A 17,525-nucleotide genomic window follows, 5' to 3' on the forward strand; every position below is an offset into this window, starting at 1 on the left:
TAACTCGTTTCCTGGTTCATATTATTAACCTAACTTTTGACGCGGGTAAAGTCCCTGAACAATTTAAAGTTTCAGTTGTTTCGCTTATTTTTAAATCCGAAGACAAGGCAGATAGCAGCAATTATCGACCTGTAAGCGCAATAAATCATTTTTCAAAAATCTTTGAAAGTGCCTTAAAGACAGATTATTAACATATTTGAAGGAAAAAAAACTTAATATCCAAACACCAATATGGTTTTCTTAGTGGATCTAGTGCCACAGATGCTCTCTATCAGTTTACAAATTACAAATTCACTCGACAATAATAAAAAGTGTATTGGGTATTCTTATATCTGGCAAAGGCCTTTGATACCGTGCCCTATGACGGGCTTCTTGATATGTTGTCCAGGTCCGGCATGAGGGGCACGCTCTTAAAGTTATTGAGAAACTATTTGACAAATAACAAATTTTGAGTGATCCCCTGAAACTGGAGATTGGGATTTCTCAAGGAACCGCACTGGGTACATTCCATTCTTTAGATGTAGGTTACGATACTCAACATTAAAATGTAATTAAAAAGGTCTCTTTTACTAAATATTTGGGTGTTACAGGGAATAAGCATTTAAAGTGGAGCGAAAATATTTTAAATCTAACTAACAATATTGGAAAGCTATTACGAACATTTTAGGCAAATGCAAAAATTTTTTGAAAATCAAAAACTATCTTGCACCAAAAATTTTTAATTTAATCCCTAACAACATCAAGAGTGTTTATAGGTCTGAAACAATTAAAAAATTAAGAAAAACTTAATTTTCAAAAATAGAACGAAACATAAAGAACTCTTCATCTAGGTTAGATTGTTGTGAAAGTGAATTAGGGCTGGGGGTAGCATGATGTGTATTCATTTGTATGTTTTGTTATTGTGGTTCTTTTTTTTTATAATGGTTATGGTATACTTTATAAATTTTTTTATTCGAAAAAACAGTTAGAAGCACATGCAGATATTCGGTTATCTAGGTGCATAATTCGTATTTTGTATGTCTATGCATTATATTTATGTATGTGGATATATGAAGTAAATAAACTTCATTCTAGGCTCAAAAATAACATCTTCAACGAAAAAAAAATTATTAAAATTTGTATTCCTAAAACCGCTTTTAAAAAATTTAGAATGGCAATAACGCAAGCTAAAGCTGATGTCAACATGCGAAATGTCATCTTGTCAACGGCTTTGTATTTACATTTGGCATTTGTTCTGTGCTTTTTTTTTAGTTTTTGGTTAAACAATGAAGAAGGCATCATTTCAGTGTTTTTGTGAACTGTTACGATGGTAAAAACACCGAAAAAAAGCGATTCAAGCCGATCTTTTTACGAGTAAATACGGATACAGTCATAATATCATCTTAAGGTAAAACCGTCCTTATAAACATAGAATATGTGATCATAGAAATAAACCTAAATAAAAACTTATTAAGAAATCTATAATAATTATAAAATATTGATTTTCCACAAAAATGCTTTTTATTAGATAGGTACCTAGCTTTACATAAAGCACGTTAAAAAATGCATTAAGAGTTCATAAACGGTAATATTGATTATACTTTAAAGCATAATCTATTATTAATGAATATTTATTATGTAGATGTTTTCTGACGACGTCAATGGAAAAGATTCCTTGTGTCGGTGGAATCAACAATGCGATCGAGCAACGTTGCGATGTTGTTGCCTTTTTCTCTAATACGTTATCTGCATATATTTAAATTTGAATATTGACTTCTGTATAGAGTATCTTATATTTTATTAAAAAAAAATGCTTCATACTTTAATAAAGAGAAATAGTAGTATTGTTTTGTGCCTATCAACATAAGTGACAAACTTTTATGATATTAAAATGTGTTTTTTTGCCATTACGACACAAGCATTTGGCATCATTATATCAGAGACGTTGCAAGCAAACAAACCCATAGTTTCAATGCTTAATGCTAAAAAATATCCTATTTGATGTTTTTGCGAACCGTTATGATGGTAAAAACTTGTGTGCCGATTCTGCCGCAAAAAGGCAATTAAATCTTTAAGATCTTTTAAATTTTTTTTAAGATCTTTTCTCAAGTAAATACGGATACTTGCATAACGTCATATCGTGGAGAAATCGTCTTCATAGACGTAGAATAGGGTATCTTGCAAATAAGCTCCACCAAGTAGTCTTTGTAAATGAAAGGTTTCCAAAAGTATAGCCTCACTTTCTTTTTACTATTTTATCAGTTATAGGAGGACGTTTCGTCTCGGATTCTTAACTTCTTCAGATAGGATAAAAACAAAAATGCACACAAAGCAAAAGTTATATAATTACATAGTAACTCCTAGTAATGTAACTAATTATGTAAATCAGTACAAACTAGTTATGTTACTGTTACTTTGTTTGCGTGTTTGCTTCTATCCTAGCAATGTTAAGAAGTCTCAAATCCGATATTATGCTATAATAAATTAAATAAGAAAAGAGAAAGTAACGTTGTATTTTTGGAAATCTTTCATTTATAAAACTATTCTATACCTGCGGCCGGGAATCTTCACTCTTACTTCAAGTAGTTTTTGGGTCACCCTGTCTAGGTTTTTCTCTTGTTTGAAACTTGGATGAAAGAAATGTCATGTTGTACCGGCTTATACTGTCAATCAGGTCCATATACTAAGTAAGACTCGTAACCAGGATGCTTCTGTGATCATGCAAGATGCTCAGTTTTCGATAGCATTAAGTACTTACAACATTGAAAGGCTACAATTAGCATTGTCGTGGAACTATGAGTCGTTTGTTTGCTTGCAACATCTGTGGTGCAATGATGCCAAATGCTTATGTAGAAATGGAAAAAACACACTTTATAATATCATAAAAATTTGTCACTTATTTTGACATGCGCACAAATAAATTGTTCCTCTTTAATAAAGTATGAGACATTTTTTTAAAATAAAATATGATAAGATACTTTATAATCAAGTCAACATTCAAAGTTAAATGAATGTAGAACAACATCGCAACGCCGCTTAATCGCTTTATTGATTCCACCGACACAAGTAATCTTCACCAGTGACGTCGTGACAAAATATTTATAAAAAAAAATTATTATTAATTGATTATGCTTTAAATTAGAAACAACATTACCGTTTATGTACTTTTTATGCGTTTTTTTAACATACTTCATTAAAGTAATGGTACTTATCTAATAAAATGCATTTTTATGGAAATAAAATATTTTATAATTATTATATATTTCCTAATAAGCTTTTATTATTCTACGTTTATGACGACGGTTGTTCCTTGATATGATGTTATGACAATATCGATATTTACTTCTAAAAAGATCGTCCTAAATCGCCCTTTTCCCATGAAGCGGCACAAACGGCACAAATTTTTACTATCGTAACAGTCCACAAAAACACTGAAATGACTCAACCTTTTTTCTTTTTTAACCAAAAATTAAAGAAAAAACACAGAACTTCACAGATGTCGAAGTAAACACAAAGCCGTTTATCAAAATGACATTTCACAAAATGACTTTTTAATTTTAAATTTTTTAAAAACGGTTTTAGGAATAAGAATGTTAATATTTTTTTTTTATTTGAAAGTAAATTAAAGTTATTATATGTGTTGACATATAGCTGAAAATTTCCTTTTTTAAAAATGCGTGTAAACTTGACAACAGAGACCCGGTGAATATGTTTGTAAACAAACCACCTCCCATGCCTCTGTGCATATGTTGACCTCAAACAAAGTTGTTGTTTACTAATTCTAGCCTTTCAATGTTCTAAGATTAAGTAGATATTTATCCTGAAACTACTTTCTGTAGTTCTTGAGGCAACTTCTCAGCCAAAATAGGCTGTGAGTGTAAAGAAGGGCATACCTTTGCCTTCGCTCCTTGTAAGTGTATCAGCCGTGCCCATGTCAAGCGTAACTTGAAGGAGACATACATCTCATGCAGACATACAATAAGACATACTAATGTTTTCACTTCAGTCTTTCCTGTGTGTTTCTTGTACCCCTTGCACCTCCAAGTATATATGCTTTAATCTCCTGTGGATTAGCCTGTAATCTCCATTGGGCCATCTAAGCCACTAGCTGGTGGAGGTAAGTCTGCAGTAATAGGCAAACCAACTATTCCAAGAAGCCGTTTTTGCAATTTACTTATTTTAACTGAGAAAATTAAGCCTAGCAGATTTAGGTGGTAGTAGAAGGTTAAACTCCTAACACTACTTCCTAGGACTATTATGTTACATGATTAGCCTTGCAGGAGAAATTTATCTGACAAATTATGTTTTATTATTTAGCGATTAACGAGAACTCGAAAAATATACGTAATAAAATTTCTAAATCAAATACCCAGTCTAATTTAATGATAAATCAGCAAACTCAATATATTCAGATTACCAACTTAAATTAATTTTTAGAAAAAAAGATTACGTATTTCATCATTTTAACACTTAGAAATTTCCAAAAAGATCTCCAAATTTTAACCTTAAAACAAATTAATGAAATATGTTTGAACAAAATGTATGTAATTTAGAATTAGTTTATCCTGTGCCAAATAATGAATCAAAATTAATTATAAGTCCTAGTAAATACTATTGCAACGAACTATGGTATAGCTAATGCGAAGACGTCAACTCACAATGGATCTGCTCTGGACCAATTGCCAATGGATGTATTTTACCCAAAAATTGTTAGTATGCCACTGTTCTAACCAACTTTAAGTTGCATACCTTATTTTACGGGAATGCACTTCTATTTTGTACAAAAAGCTCTGAAACAAGTTATGAAGATTACTTCCAGTTTCAGAAGATTATACTTCAAGACTGCAACCTTATTTAAAGTCAGTGTGACGTAATATTTAATCAACACAAATACTCATTAGCGATCAATAATATTTTAGTCCTAATTCCAAAAATTATAAAAGTTCCAAACACCAATATTTCAATCAATTTAGAAATTAGACATCTTCAAGATCCTATGAAAATCCTAAAAAATATCATCAATCCAATACATTTTCATGACCTAGTACAACCAACATGCTTCAACGTACAATTATGTTCTTACCATAATATCAGTAATCCTTTTATGCTGTTTAGCATTAATCATGGCAAAAACAAGGAAGAAAGAAGGCAATCCCTTTAAGAATCCTGCAGAGGTTTTTCAACGAGGACCTTAACAGAACTGAGGGTGGAGGAGATATATCCTCAAACCACGATTAATTGTTTATATTACATTATAATATAGCTTAGGACTATTTTTAAATTTAAGGAATTGCTGGTAATATATCGTTAACTTGAATATTGTGTCCAAAGCTTTGGCTAATACCGTTGCTGTTCATATTTTTGTTCACCTAGTTTAAGGCCCTTTTGTGTTAAATGTTTTTTAAAAGACCGTTCGTCGATATCTGAATTTAACTAGCGTATTATTTAATTTAAAGAATGCAATAGAAAAAATTCACTAAAGATGTGTTTCCTTATATGCGATATTTTTATGTCTTTATTGTAATAATCAAGTAGGATTATAAAAATAAAAGTAGGAGATACTAAAAAAGTATAAAAAACTAAAAGTTTTTGCAAATTCAGCCTTTAGCTACTACAACGGAAAACTTTTTATGCGTACATTTATTTTTCTTGTTTAAAAACCGGGTATTTAATGTAGAATTTTATTTTATTTTTGGTGAATTTTATGTGCATGTAATGCAGAAAAAGATAAAGGGAAATAACGAGAATTACGTTTTAAAATAAAAGCAGTAAAGTGTTTACTAATAAAGTAACAATTTTATGATTTTAATATTCCATATTTTCAATTAAAATGATCTTTTTAGTATTTACGTATCGTGCACGTCCACTAGTTCATTATATTAAGTTTATTACACTCATTACTTCAAAATTTAGGTCAAAGGGTTTTGTTGTTTATTGTTTTATTTTTACAATACTAACATACTAACATATTTGTTTTGTGTGTCTCTTTTTGGAAGAATGTATTAATTTTGCTATTCCTTAAGAATCTTTAGACCATAATTGTCTTAAAAATTTGATTATAAGATATAGTACATATATAAGGCTTATTTTTTAGTTCTGTCAAAAGATTTTTTTCGACCAGTATACTTTCAGATATGATAGAAGGGTGAATGTTTACTGCTTTAAGCCGATCGATGACTTTTAGTTGATATGCTAAATCTATGTATTTTTTAATTATATTGTTCGTTGCCTCCTTTATGTTATTATCCTCTTCCGGTATCATTATGAAGGAGAGAAAATGGATCAAGACCATTTAAGGTAATTTTTACTGATTCTAAAACTGCCAAAAAATTACTATAGGTAGTTAATAGGTCCGCCAATAGTCACATATACAAAATTAAAATTGATTTAACCCTCAAGCAGAGAGAATGCATAATACATGTGTTAAATGAATTGATTAATTTAAATAAAAATGGAAAGGTAAATGGAGTCTCTAATTTAATGAACTACAATGAAAATTAATTCTTGGGATGGGAAAAAATTGCAATGTGTTTTGCTCAAGTTCATTTAACCTAATATTTATTATATTATGGACTATATTTTGAAAAATAATTTTTTGCGACAAGATCTATGTCTAATCGCGAGTCGAATTTCTTTATAGCAACGAGCATAGGAACCAATTAATTAATGCGATTTAATTGCATTTCCTTTGGCGTGATTTTGCCAGTTTGACCGATACGGAAAAGATCTTTGGCAAAATGTTAACTTTAAGTTATTATGTTACAGTTCTCAAGTTTCTTTTCTATATTTTTTAGATTTGTACGCCATTACAATAACGCTTACCTCAATTTCTCTTTTGCAACGTTAACGACAAATATTGTCCGAATTACTTTTGTAGCCATAGATTCGATAGCCATACAATATTTTTTAATTAAATAATAATAATAATAATAATAATAATAATAATAATAATAATAACCGAACTGTTCTCACCGACCAAAGAACTGTCAACAATAGACCAGATCTTATCCTGGTGGATAAGCGACTAAGGAGAACCACGCTGATTGACATTGCTATACCTAATAACAATAACCTCCAAGGAAAATACAACGAAAGGATCATAAAATATCGAGATCTTGAAGGGCAAATCAGACGGCAATGGGAGATACCGAACGGGAGTGTGATTGCCGCAAGGCAAAAATCTATAATAATAATAATAATAATAATAATAACAATAATAATAATAATATTAATAATATCCTTTATTTGCCAACAAAATAGTATACAGGACGAAAGCAAGAGCATACAAAGGAGGATCTAGCTCCTATAGGATACATTGATTATTCTGATCTAGAATGCATAGAGGCAATAGCCATATATAAACAAAATAATAACATTTAAAATGAATATTCTAAACATCTAACATGAGTAATCTGCAACCAATGGTAAATAGCTTTTTTAAATTAGACTGTAGATTCAATGCTCCTAGCATTCTATAATCATTTTTATGTCGTGTCATCATAGTGACATCCTCAGCGTACATTGCCTTATTCTTTACATCAAATTATTCTTATTTTTTCAACAGGGAAGGGTGAGTATTTTTAGTCTGCTAAACTACAGCCTACAGTAAATTCTGTAGGTCAGGCCCAATAAACAACGAATGATACGCTTTTGCATTCTAAATATATCTAGAGCTCCTCTTGCTGATCCCCACAAACAGATACCATATTGTAAGATTGACTGTACCTGTCCAAAATAAAATAGGCAAAGAGATACCTCAGACACTACATCCCGTAATTTTCTAATCAATTCGCACAAGCCAGCTAATCTGGAATAAAGGTTTATAATATGTATGTCAATGTGTATTCCTAAGAAATTAATACTATTGGCTAAGGGAATTGACTGCCCACCAGACCACACAAGTAAAGATTTTGAGAGAGAAATCTTCGAAAAATACTAAACAAAATGTAGAATACAACTTTTCAAACTGTCCATTCACCACCAAGCACTTCCTGGCTCTAAAAATAATTTTCTTTACCGACTTTTGTAAAACCTCTAGGTTCCTTATTCGATGAAAAAGCTACTTCTGATGCATAATATCTACGTTATAAACTTTATAGAATTTAAATGTTCCCAAATATAATACTCAATAGGATTAAAATCAGGCGACCGAGAAGGCAATTGATTTGGACTGCCTCTGCCGATCCCTATATTTGGAAAATTGTCGTTCGAGAAGTCTGTTACAGTTTTTTTTAAGTATAGAGCAGCACTACTATGTTATATATTGCTGCAATATTTATTCTTGCATCAAAATTGCTAAAATATTTTGAATAAAATTAAAATAAGTACCTATAGAGTCCAAAGGAGCCATAGGTACCATTTATTCATAGAAAAAAAATGCTCTTGGTATAGTTCCTGGATTTGTGGCTATTAAAATATACTTATTTCTTAAATTGTACATACAATCTCTTATAAACTGAGCCTCAAATTTTGACTTGAAGTGATCCGACTTAAAAAATTCTTTTTTTTAATTTCTTGAACAACTTTTAACCTTTAAACTTCCTGGATGTAATATGGATAAAGTCTATGTCTCTGTAAACATCACCTTTTTTGATGTTAGTTTAGTATTACTATATGAAATGTACCGTTTTCATTAATGTTTTCAAACACTCTTAAAAACATTTTAAGATCTTTTGTTAGGAAATGTTTCATATTCCACTTTTGCAGCACGAGTACTGCCATTACAGAATCCTTACACAAAAACACTATCAATATACTGCCTTGGCCTTGATGAAAAAGAACGTCAAACAATAAAAAAGTTTTGATATTTGTGCAAATTAAAACAAAAGACATTCAAATCAGCTGCTTTAATTCCAAAAGCTACTTAATCGAAAATAGAAACGAAATATGAGATGTTTTCAAGATATGTTGAAAATATCTGAAATCTAAAAGTTTTTTATCAAAATCATATGAAGACAATTATTGATTAGAAAATGTAGTATTTCATTAGCAAGTAGAATAACATTTTAATTAAACAGGTTGAGTGCTCAAGGTATTATTTCATCCTGAAAATTTTAGCAAAGCCTGACTAGTAGTTTCCTATTTTATAGATCTAATATCAAGTGGGCCATCATAAGTAGGTACACCAGATGTGGAAAAAAATACCGGGTTGTTCTGAAGTTTTTCCACTGTATATAAACAGAATAACCCAAATAATTTTAGTGCTTGCAATCAGACTAAGGTAAATAACACAATCTTTTTCAATGTAAATTTGTCACTTAAATTAGTATTAGATAAAAATTTTAAGCTAAAGTCAAAAAAAGTCAAAGCTAAGTTCAGGTCCAGTGGTGTTCCTAGTTATATTTTTGTCAAAATGCGTTTGTACTATTTCTTACTCTCTTTTTATTATATTGAAAAGATTTTACCAATTCTATGGATATACAGCTTTGTGGTACCAATATTTAAAGCTGGTGATAATAGTGAAGCAACAAATTATAGAAGTGTGAGTATACAATCGGCAATCCAAAAGCTTTTGGATCAGTTGCATTTTCATTGTAAGGAGCTACTGATGGGTAAGCGATATAGGTTCACATCTGGAATATCAACATTGACAAATTTGCCGATATTTTATCAGGATTTACTAGTTAGCTTCCCGTCTATCCATTGCCGAACGGGAAGAACATAGTGAGGAGGAGCGCCTGGAAATATATTTCAGACGACGAGTTTCCAGATAAATGGTTAAGGCGATGGGGGCCTATAGAATGGCCTGCTAGATCTCCTGATATAACGCTGTTAGACTTTTTTCTATGGGGTCATTTGAAATCTATTGTGTTTACTCCCCAACCTGAAAGTTTGGATGAACTTCGTCAACGCATCATCGACAGCTGCCATGATATCCCACATCATGTTTTTGAAAATGTCCGTCAGGAATTTGAACATCGCCTATATCATTGTTTGGCCAAAAACGGGCAACATTTTGAAAAAACTTATTGAAATAAAAACTGATATTTTCATGTTTTTGTTTTCTACCTGAACAAATTAAGATAAACAAAGATTTTTCTAATTTTCTCGAAAACCAATCGACCGTTTAAAAAAATCAAACGTCAAAATACAAGACTTCGAAAGACCTTTTAAACAAGCTATTACTCGATACCCCTTGCCATTTAAAATTATTAAGGGGATGACCCTGGGGGACAGAGGGTGAAAGGAGGTGGCGTAATTTTAGGTTAGAAAGTTGTCCCCCTTGACAAACCTTTTGACGTATTTCAGCGTTTTTGTGGTTTTCGATAAATCCGTGGTGGGAAGTTTTCAAATGAACACGCTGTATGTTCTAGACTATAGAACATCATTATTGCAGAAAAAAATCGAATAGACGTTATTTACCACCTACTCTAAATATATCGAAAATATTTAATTTATATAACGAATACTGCGCAGAAAATAATATAGAAAAAAGAGGTACTGAAAGTATGTATAGGCTCGTTCTTAATTCAGAATTTAATTTGTCTTTTTTCTAACAAAAAAATGCATTAGGAAAATAAAGTTTTAGCCAGAAATTTAAAAGATAGAGAGAAGCAAAAGAAAATAAAATGATTTGCGCCGCAGTTTTCGATCTACAACAGGTTTTGCCTGTGCCGAAAACGGAAGTAAGAATTGCATATTATAAACTTAAACTATCTACTTTTAACTTCACAATTTTTAATTTAGCATCAATTGTTACATGTGGTATGAATGTGTTGCCAAAAAAGGGTATTCTGAAATTGGTAGCTTCCTAAAAATACATGTTGAGGCTGATATCCAGAAAGGCGTCAAAGAGATTTACTTCTTTTCGGATAACTGTCCTGGTCAAAACAAAAACAGATTTTTATTTTCTTTATACAATTTCTCATCTCAAAAATACAGAATAACGATAAGACATACATATTTAGAGCGAGGACATACACAAAGCGAAGGTGACTCGGTCCATAGCTTAGTAGAAAAAGCCAGTCGCAATATACCAATTTATTCGCCTGAGCTATGGTATGTAGTTGTTAGAGCTTCTAACCAAAAACAGCCGTATACAGTAACTAAGCTTAATCAAAATGATATATTTGATCTAAAAGACTTGCAACACAAATCAACACTCAATTGGGATAAAGATCAGAATAATCAAAAAATTAATTGGATTCAGATTAAAAGTGTTGAAGTCATTCCAGATAATCCAAATTAATTTTTAAATACTCACTTCAAGACGATGATCCGTTTAATAAAATAGGTCTTTTAAAAAAAGGGATAAAATCGCTAGATGTGAATGTTGGGCAGGTTAACCTTAAACAGCTTTACAGAGCTGCCATACCACTAACAAGAAAAAATATGATCATCTGCAATACCTGTGTGAAAAGAAAGCAATTTTAAGTCAATACCATGAATTATTTCGAAGCCTTCCATACACAAATGTAAATAATAAGGAAACTATAGATTCTGAATGTGAAGACGATTGATTTACTTTTGCTGTTTCATGACCTTTATCTATCTTATTTTTTTTTTTATTTATTACTTATAAACAATGTGTTATGCAGGGTGTCCCAAAAGTAGACGTCCAAACGAAAGGAGGCGATAGAGGAGGTCAGTAGCAATCAAAAAAACTTCATATACTATTATTCGATTGTTGATGGTTTAAAAGTTATTACCGTTTTTCTGTTTTTTATTAAAATAGTGTCATGAATTCTGTAAAGAACTCATAGAAAGAATATCCTTACGTATTTGTGTGGTATTTGTTATGAATGTTGCCTTAAGTAGTGTACTTTTTCATAAGTAATAATTGCATGCAAAACAATTGCTTCTGTGACTACTTAGAAAATGATAATTTCCCAATGTGTTTAAGTTTTACATACACATTTTTGCGTTTGAATTGATGCTGCTACAAAGCACGTGTTCAACCAAAAATAAACAGTTATCAGAAAAAGTTGCTCTATTTATGCAAATTCTTTACGGTTAAATATTTATGATAAGAAAACTACATTCTTTTTCAAATAATTTTTAAGATCAACATACCGTTTCCCTGTCGCGAATGTAGTTAGTTTCTTTCTGATTTTTCAACAAATTAGGCTTTATTTCTTATACTTAGACTGTTTGCTGTTTCTATTTTCAGAGTTTTTCGTGTTTTAACTCCTTTGCTACTATTACAAGTAAACCTTCAGAAATGGCTTATAGTTCCCACGAATATGCAGATATGTACTATGTTTATGGGCTTTGTGATGGAAATGCTCGAGCTGCTGCTCGAGAATATGAAAGACGCTTTCCCGGTCGAAATCGCTATCCTGACCATAGAGTTTTCATAAATGTGCATCAGAGTTACTTGGAAGGCATCATTCCTGGTCAGCCACGGAGAGTAGGAAGACCTAGAAATGATAACGATGAAGATGATATTGTGGAATTTGCAACAGAGAATCCAACAACAAGTGTTCGTCGCATAGCAAGACGTTCGTGACTTCCCAAATCCACAGTTCATCGAGTCTTACAAAGAAATCTGTTATATCCTTATCATGTGCAACGTGTTCAAGCACTTCTGCCCACTGATTATGAAAAAAGGATTCAGTTTTGTCGGGAAATGCTGCAGCGTAATAGAGAAGACTCTATTTTTTTTTTAACATTTTGTGGAGTGACAAAAGCAGTTTTAAAAGAACAGGGATATTTAATATACACAATTTGCATTATTGGGACTATGTTAATCCTAATATAGTGAGAAATGATCGTTTTCAGCATCAGTTTTCAGTCAATCTATGGGCAGGGATCATTGAATGCAAATTAATTGGACCATTCGAGCTACCAGGAAGACTTAACGGCGAAAATTATTTACATTTTTTGCAACATAACTTGAACGATTTACTTGAAGACGTATCTGTAGCAACACGACGAGACATGTGGCTGCAACACGACGGAGCTCCTGCTCACTCTGCCCGAATCGTAAAGCAACATCTTGATACTACTTTTAATAATCGATGGATTGGAAGGAGAGGAACCATCCAATGGCCGCCGCGTTCGCCTGACCTGAACCCCTTAGACTTTTTTTTATGGGGATATTTCAAAGAACTTGTTTTTATCAATGAAAGCCAGACTGAAATAGAACTGCAAAGGAAAATAAGACAAGTGGCCAACGTTATTACCAACAATGACAGAGCCTTTCGGCGCATAAAAAGTAATTTCATCCGCCGTTGCCGAATATGTATTGGGGCAGGTGGTTCGCATTTTGAACATTTATTGTGATGTTTAATAGCAATAAATTCTTTTTTTTTTCATTATTTAGAATTAGATTATTTAGTATTACGATATTTTGATTTTTGTCCAAAAACGATTAGTTTAATAAAAATGTCAATCAAAAAAGACTCGTTTCACTTATGTGAAAGTATTTTACCATATGAGAATGTTCATTAAATAAGTAACTTTTCCTGATAATTTTTAACTTTTGGTAGTAAATTTGTTTCTGCCAGGTTCATTTAAAAGGCAAATAATTTTTAAATACAAATTAAACATATTGAGAAATTATTTTTTTCTTACTAGTGAAAGAAACAATTATGCATCCGAATCATATTTATGAAAGGGTGCACTCCTTAGGGTCACACTCGCACTAAATACTAAGTAAAAAAATTATGATATTTTTGTAATAAATTTTGTGTATGATGCATGAAGCGATTTTTACAAAAATGAGAAAAATGGAAATAACTTTTAAACCATCAACAACCGGATAATAGTATCTAGGGTTTTTTTGATTGCAAATGATCTCCTCTATCACCTCCTCTCGTTTGAACGTCTACTTTTGGGACACCCTGTATAAGAATAAAAGTATGACAATTTTTTGTATTTATCTTAAAATACCCTTTATTACTAATATCTATACACAAAATCCATATTAAAAGTTTTATAATGTGGAGATAGACTGTTAACAACTAAATTTAATATTCTAAGAATGCTCTGCAGAATAATGTCCCATTTAAATACTAACAATATTCTATCTGGTAACATAGAATCGTAAAGTATTTACAAAAGTAGTATATGCCCTCTATTTCGAAAATTCCTAGAAAGGTAGCATAAAGAATTATGTAGATATTAAAAGAATAAAAAAATATATAAATATACAAATTTTCAGATATTTCAATAAACTAGAACTTTTAAAAAACAAAAAAAGTGTCCTGTAAAATTGTAAATATATAACATAGAATACTTCTGCTCTTAGGAGACGATTTATAACATTTAATAAAAAAGGTGTTAGATCCTTTTTATTTTTCTCATTTAAAATAAGGTTTATTTTTTTAATCCACATTTATCCAGATTTCTTGAGAACGAATTTATAAAACCAAAAAAGAGCTATGAAGAGAATAAAAATACCTTTAATTGAAAGTATTACTCGACCCCTGTTCCTATTTTGGCATAAAATACTAAAAATGAGGTAAGCTATTATCCCCTTAAGGAATTCCACCTACCTTCCGTACACATTGTGTCATCAAGTAAAAAAATAATAATAATATCTTAAACTTACCTCTGCCACTTCTTCCAACAAACCGCAGGTCATTAAACTTCGCCACTTGATTTTTCATAATCGCAGTAGCGTTTCTTAACTCTGCGCAGTAATTTTCATCATTTCCAGCTCGCACAGAAACCACTGTCCCGTCCCCAACTTCGCCTAAGGCGACCACCTTAAAAGCCACCGGTAATGTCTTATTGGACCTCCAGTGAGGAGGCAACACCGTACAAACTACATGGGGACTTCCTGTTCTTACTAATTCACCAGGATGCTCAGCTAGTAGTCCATCTATGGTCCTTTCGGCTAACATATCAGCGGTGAGCGCACCATATCCTCGGTCGTAATGACCTGTTGTGGAGCTTACCTCACTTGCCAAGTGCATTTTCACTTTTGGTTTGTTCAGAATTTAATTATCATTATTTTGTATTAATTAAATTGATATGGTTAGCTTATGGTCTTTCACTGATATGATTGAAATTTAAGCATTTTTTTTACTAACTTTAAAGTCTTAGGATCACTTCTAAGTTCTACATGAAATTACATATTAAAGAATGGTTTTAATTGCCTGTACATAATAACTGATTCTTTTAACTGTAAATCTAATTTATTGGAATAGGTTATGTTTAGCTTAATTTTAAATATTAACTAATTTTTCAAACACATTCTTTAATAGAGCCCGCTTGTTAAATATTACTAGTCAAAACACAGCTGATATTTACCGTTACTGTTCTGTTATCACTCCGCGTTTCGCATGGAAAAAACTTTAAAACCGGATGATTATAGCGCGATTTTTAAAAGCGCCGAGAGAGATGGAGTTGTAAGTTGGGAGGAAACAAATGACCACCGAGCTCGACCGGACGCGTTGAAAATGTGATGAAAAATCACGCGTTACTGTGGTAAGCCTTTGGAAAAGTGCGCGCTATATTGCCATCCTTTACATTCTTTCTCTTCAGCCCTATGTTTTTCTAATAATGTGTCCGACTATTTCTTTCTCTGTTGCTCCGATTTGCTTCGCCCTACGACCCTCTCTTTACAGGTCTTTCTCTTTCGTCAATTGTTTTTAATTAGCCCCGACCAGCAGCGATTCTACGTGTTGCTACTTTGTCGTTTGGGAAGCAGATGATTATTTGTTTCGTTCGGAGATTAAAAGTCAATTTTCCGGTAAAAGGAGCGAAGTGAAGTATGCTTTTCTCGCACTAGGGATAGAGGTGTTTTTTCGAAGCGCTAAAAAAGAAATAATTAGATTAGTTACTTTGCTTGGCGAAGGACAAGTTACTTTTTAATTAGGGTGCATTTTTTTATTGCATTTAAATAATAGCTTTAGGTCGGAATAAAAAAATTATTATCAAGGTAATTAGTCAATTATACTAAAACTCCCCAGAGAGAGGCCTATGTCTTAACTGAAAAGATCAGGCCCTTAATTATACCAAGAATGGAATATAAAACTAACATTTAAAATATTACAAAGAGAATGAGCTTACAGTGTTTATGAGAGATGATTAAAACTAAAGTAGATATTTTGTGTAAAAGCTCATAATGTGAAAACTAAAAAGAAGTAGTTGCATATGATAACTTTTAATGACTTTACTAAACCTATATTTAGTATTTGAAAGTTTAGTATATGACATCATCACCCCCCTTTTTGAACCTCTACTAACTGATCCGCAGTTTGGATTTAGACCACGCAAATCTACGGAGCTGAACCTTCTTACTTAGGTAGACTTTTTGTTGGATACAATATACACAGATTTCTCCAAGGCATTCGACAAGGTACCTCGCAATATTTTGTTGCATAAACTGAAAATTATTGGTATTGATGAACCTTTATTGTTCTGGTTCAAGAGCTATTTATCTGATCGTAGACTGATTACTAAAATTGGTAATTTTCTTTCTAAAACTATTCAGGTTCTATCTGGAGTTTCATCGTCTGCCAATGATCTGAAATTAAGTGGTATAATCGAGTCCCCTGATGATTTTGACAATTTATAATATGATCTAAATAATTTGGTAGTTTAGTGTGAAGGAGGACATGGTATGGAAATGGAACTTAATCCAGCTAAATGTAAAACAACGAACTTTTGTCGTTCTAGAAATACTATTAATTTTGACTACAAGATAGATTGCTATACCTTCAAAGGAGCTCCTCTTTTTAAAGATTTGGGTGTCACTTTCGATACAAGCTTACAATTTCATCATCTCATCACTTAGATAGTGCTATCAATAAAGCTTTTCGGATGCTTGGTTTTATTAGGCGACGTACTCAAAACTTCACAAGTATTGCCGATTTGAAAACACTCTACAGTGCCCTGGTCCGTCCTAATCTGGAGTATGCTTCCTGTGTGTGTGGTCTCCTTTCTATGGGGTACATATTGGTGCTCTTCAACTAGTTGAACACAAATTTTTAAAACAAATTGAATATCTTGGATGATGACAATGATGCAGATATACTTGATATGCTACATATGGTATGATGGCGGATAGTGATGGGCATATCACAATCCGCCATAAGAGGAGAGATCTTATCACTTTTTATAATACCCTACATGGAAAATCTGGAGCTTCAGAGCTACTTTGAAAAAAAAATATTCATGCTCCACTAAGAACAACTAGAGCTTTCATTGCCCAATCCACTGTACTAACTATGATCTTAATAACTTCCTCACTAGTGCAATGAGAATAGCAAATCAACATCAGGACATTGACGTTTTCTTCTTCTGCTAATTTCATTTATCTTCCTGACACCTTTTCGGTGGTCTTTCCAGCGGTCGTTAGATAGTCTGATAGATCTAAAGTAAATTGAAAATAGATTACACGTATTTTGTTCCTAAAGGCGGATATAGTTGGTAGTGAGCATATCTTAAAGTTGCTGTTTTTAAAAGTGTGATTTTTAGGAGCTCTTGGTCAGATCTGATGATATTCCGTTAGAGAAGAAACATGTTTAACCTATTTTCAATTTAAATATATGTTTGAGACTTTTGTTCAAGCCTAAGGTTTTTTTGTAATAAAAAGTCTCAATAAGACAAAATAAACGACTACTTTCAATTTTGATAATTCTCTGCTTTTGGCG

General features: G+C 31.9%; 1 protein-coding gene across 1 annotated transcript in view; it reads right to left on the minus strand.

The window, feature by feature from the left end:
- Nucleotides 1-17,525, minus strand: part of LOC126735610 (runt-related transcription factor 3-like) — a 179,478-nt gene that overhangs the window by 133,818 nt on the left and 28,135 nt on the right. The window contains exon 2 of the mRNA XM_050439672.1: nucleotides 14,474-15,682. Within this exon, the coding sequence (XP_050295629.1) occupies nucleotides 14,474-14,840 (367 nt within the window). The 5' untranslated portion in view covers nucleotides 14,841-15,682. The remainder of the gene's footprint in view (nucleotides 1-14,473; nucleotides 15,683-17,525) is intronic.

Source organism: Anthonomus grandis, chromosome 4 (assembly GCF_022605725.1).
Source record: "Anthonomus grandis grandis chromosome 4, icAntGran1.3, whole genome shotgun sequence".
Classification (NCBI taxonomy): Eukaryota; Metazoa; Arthropoda; class Insecta; order Coleoptera; family Curculionidae; genus Anthonomus; species Anthonomus grandis.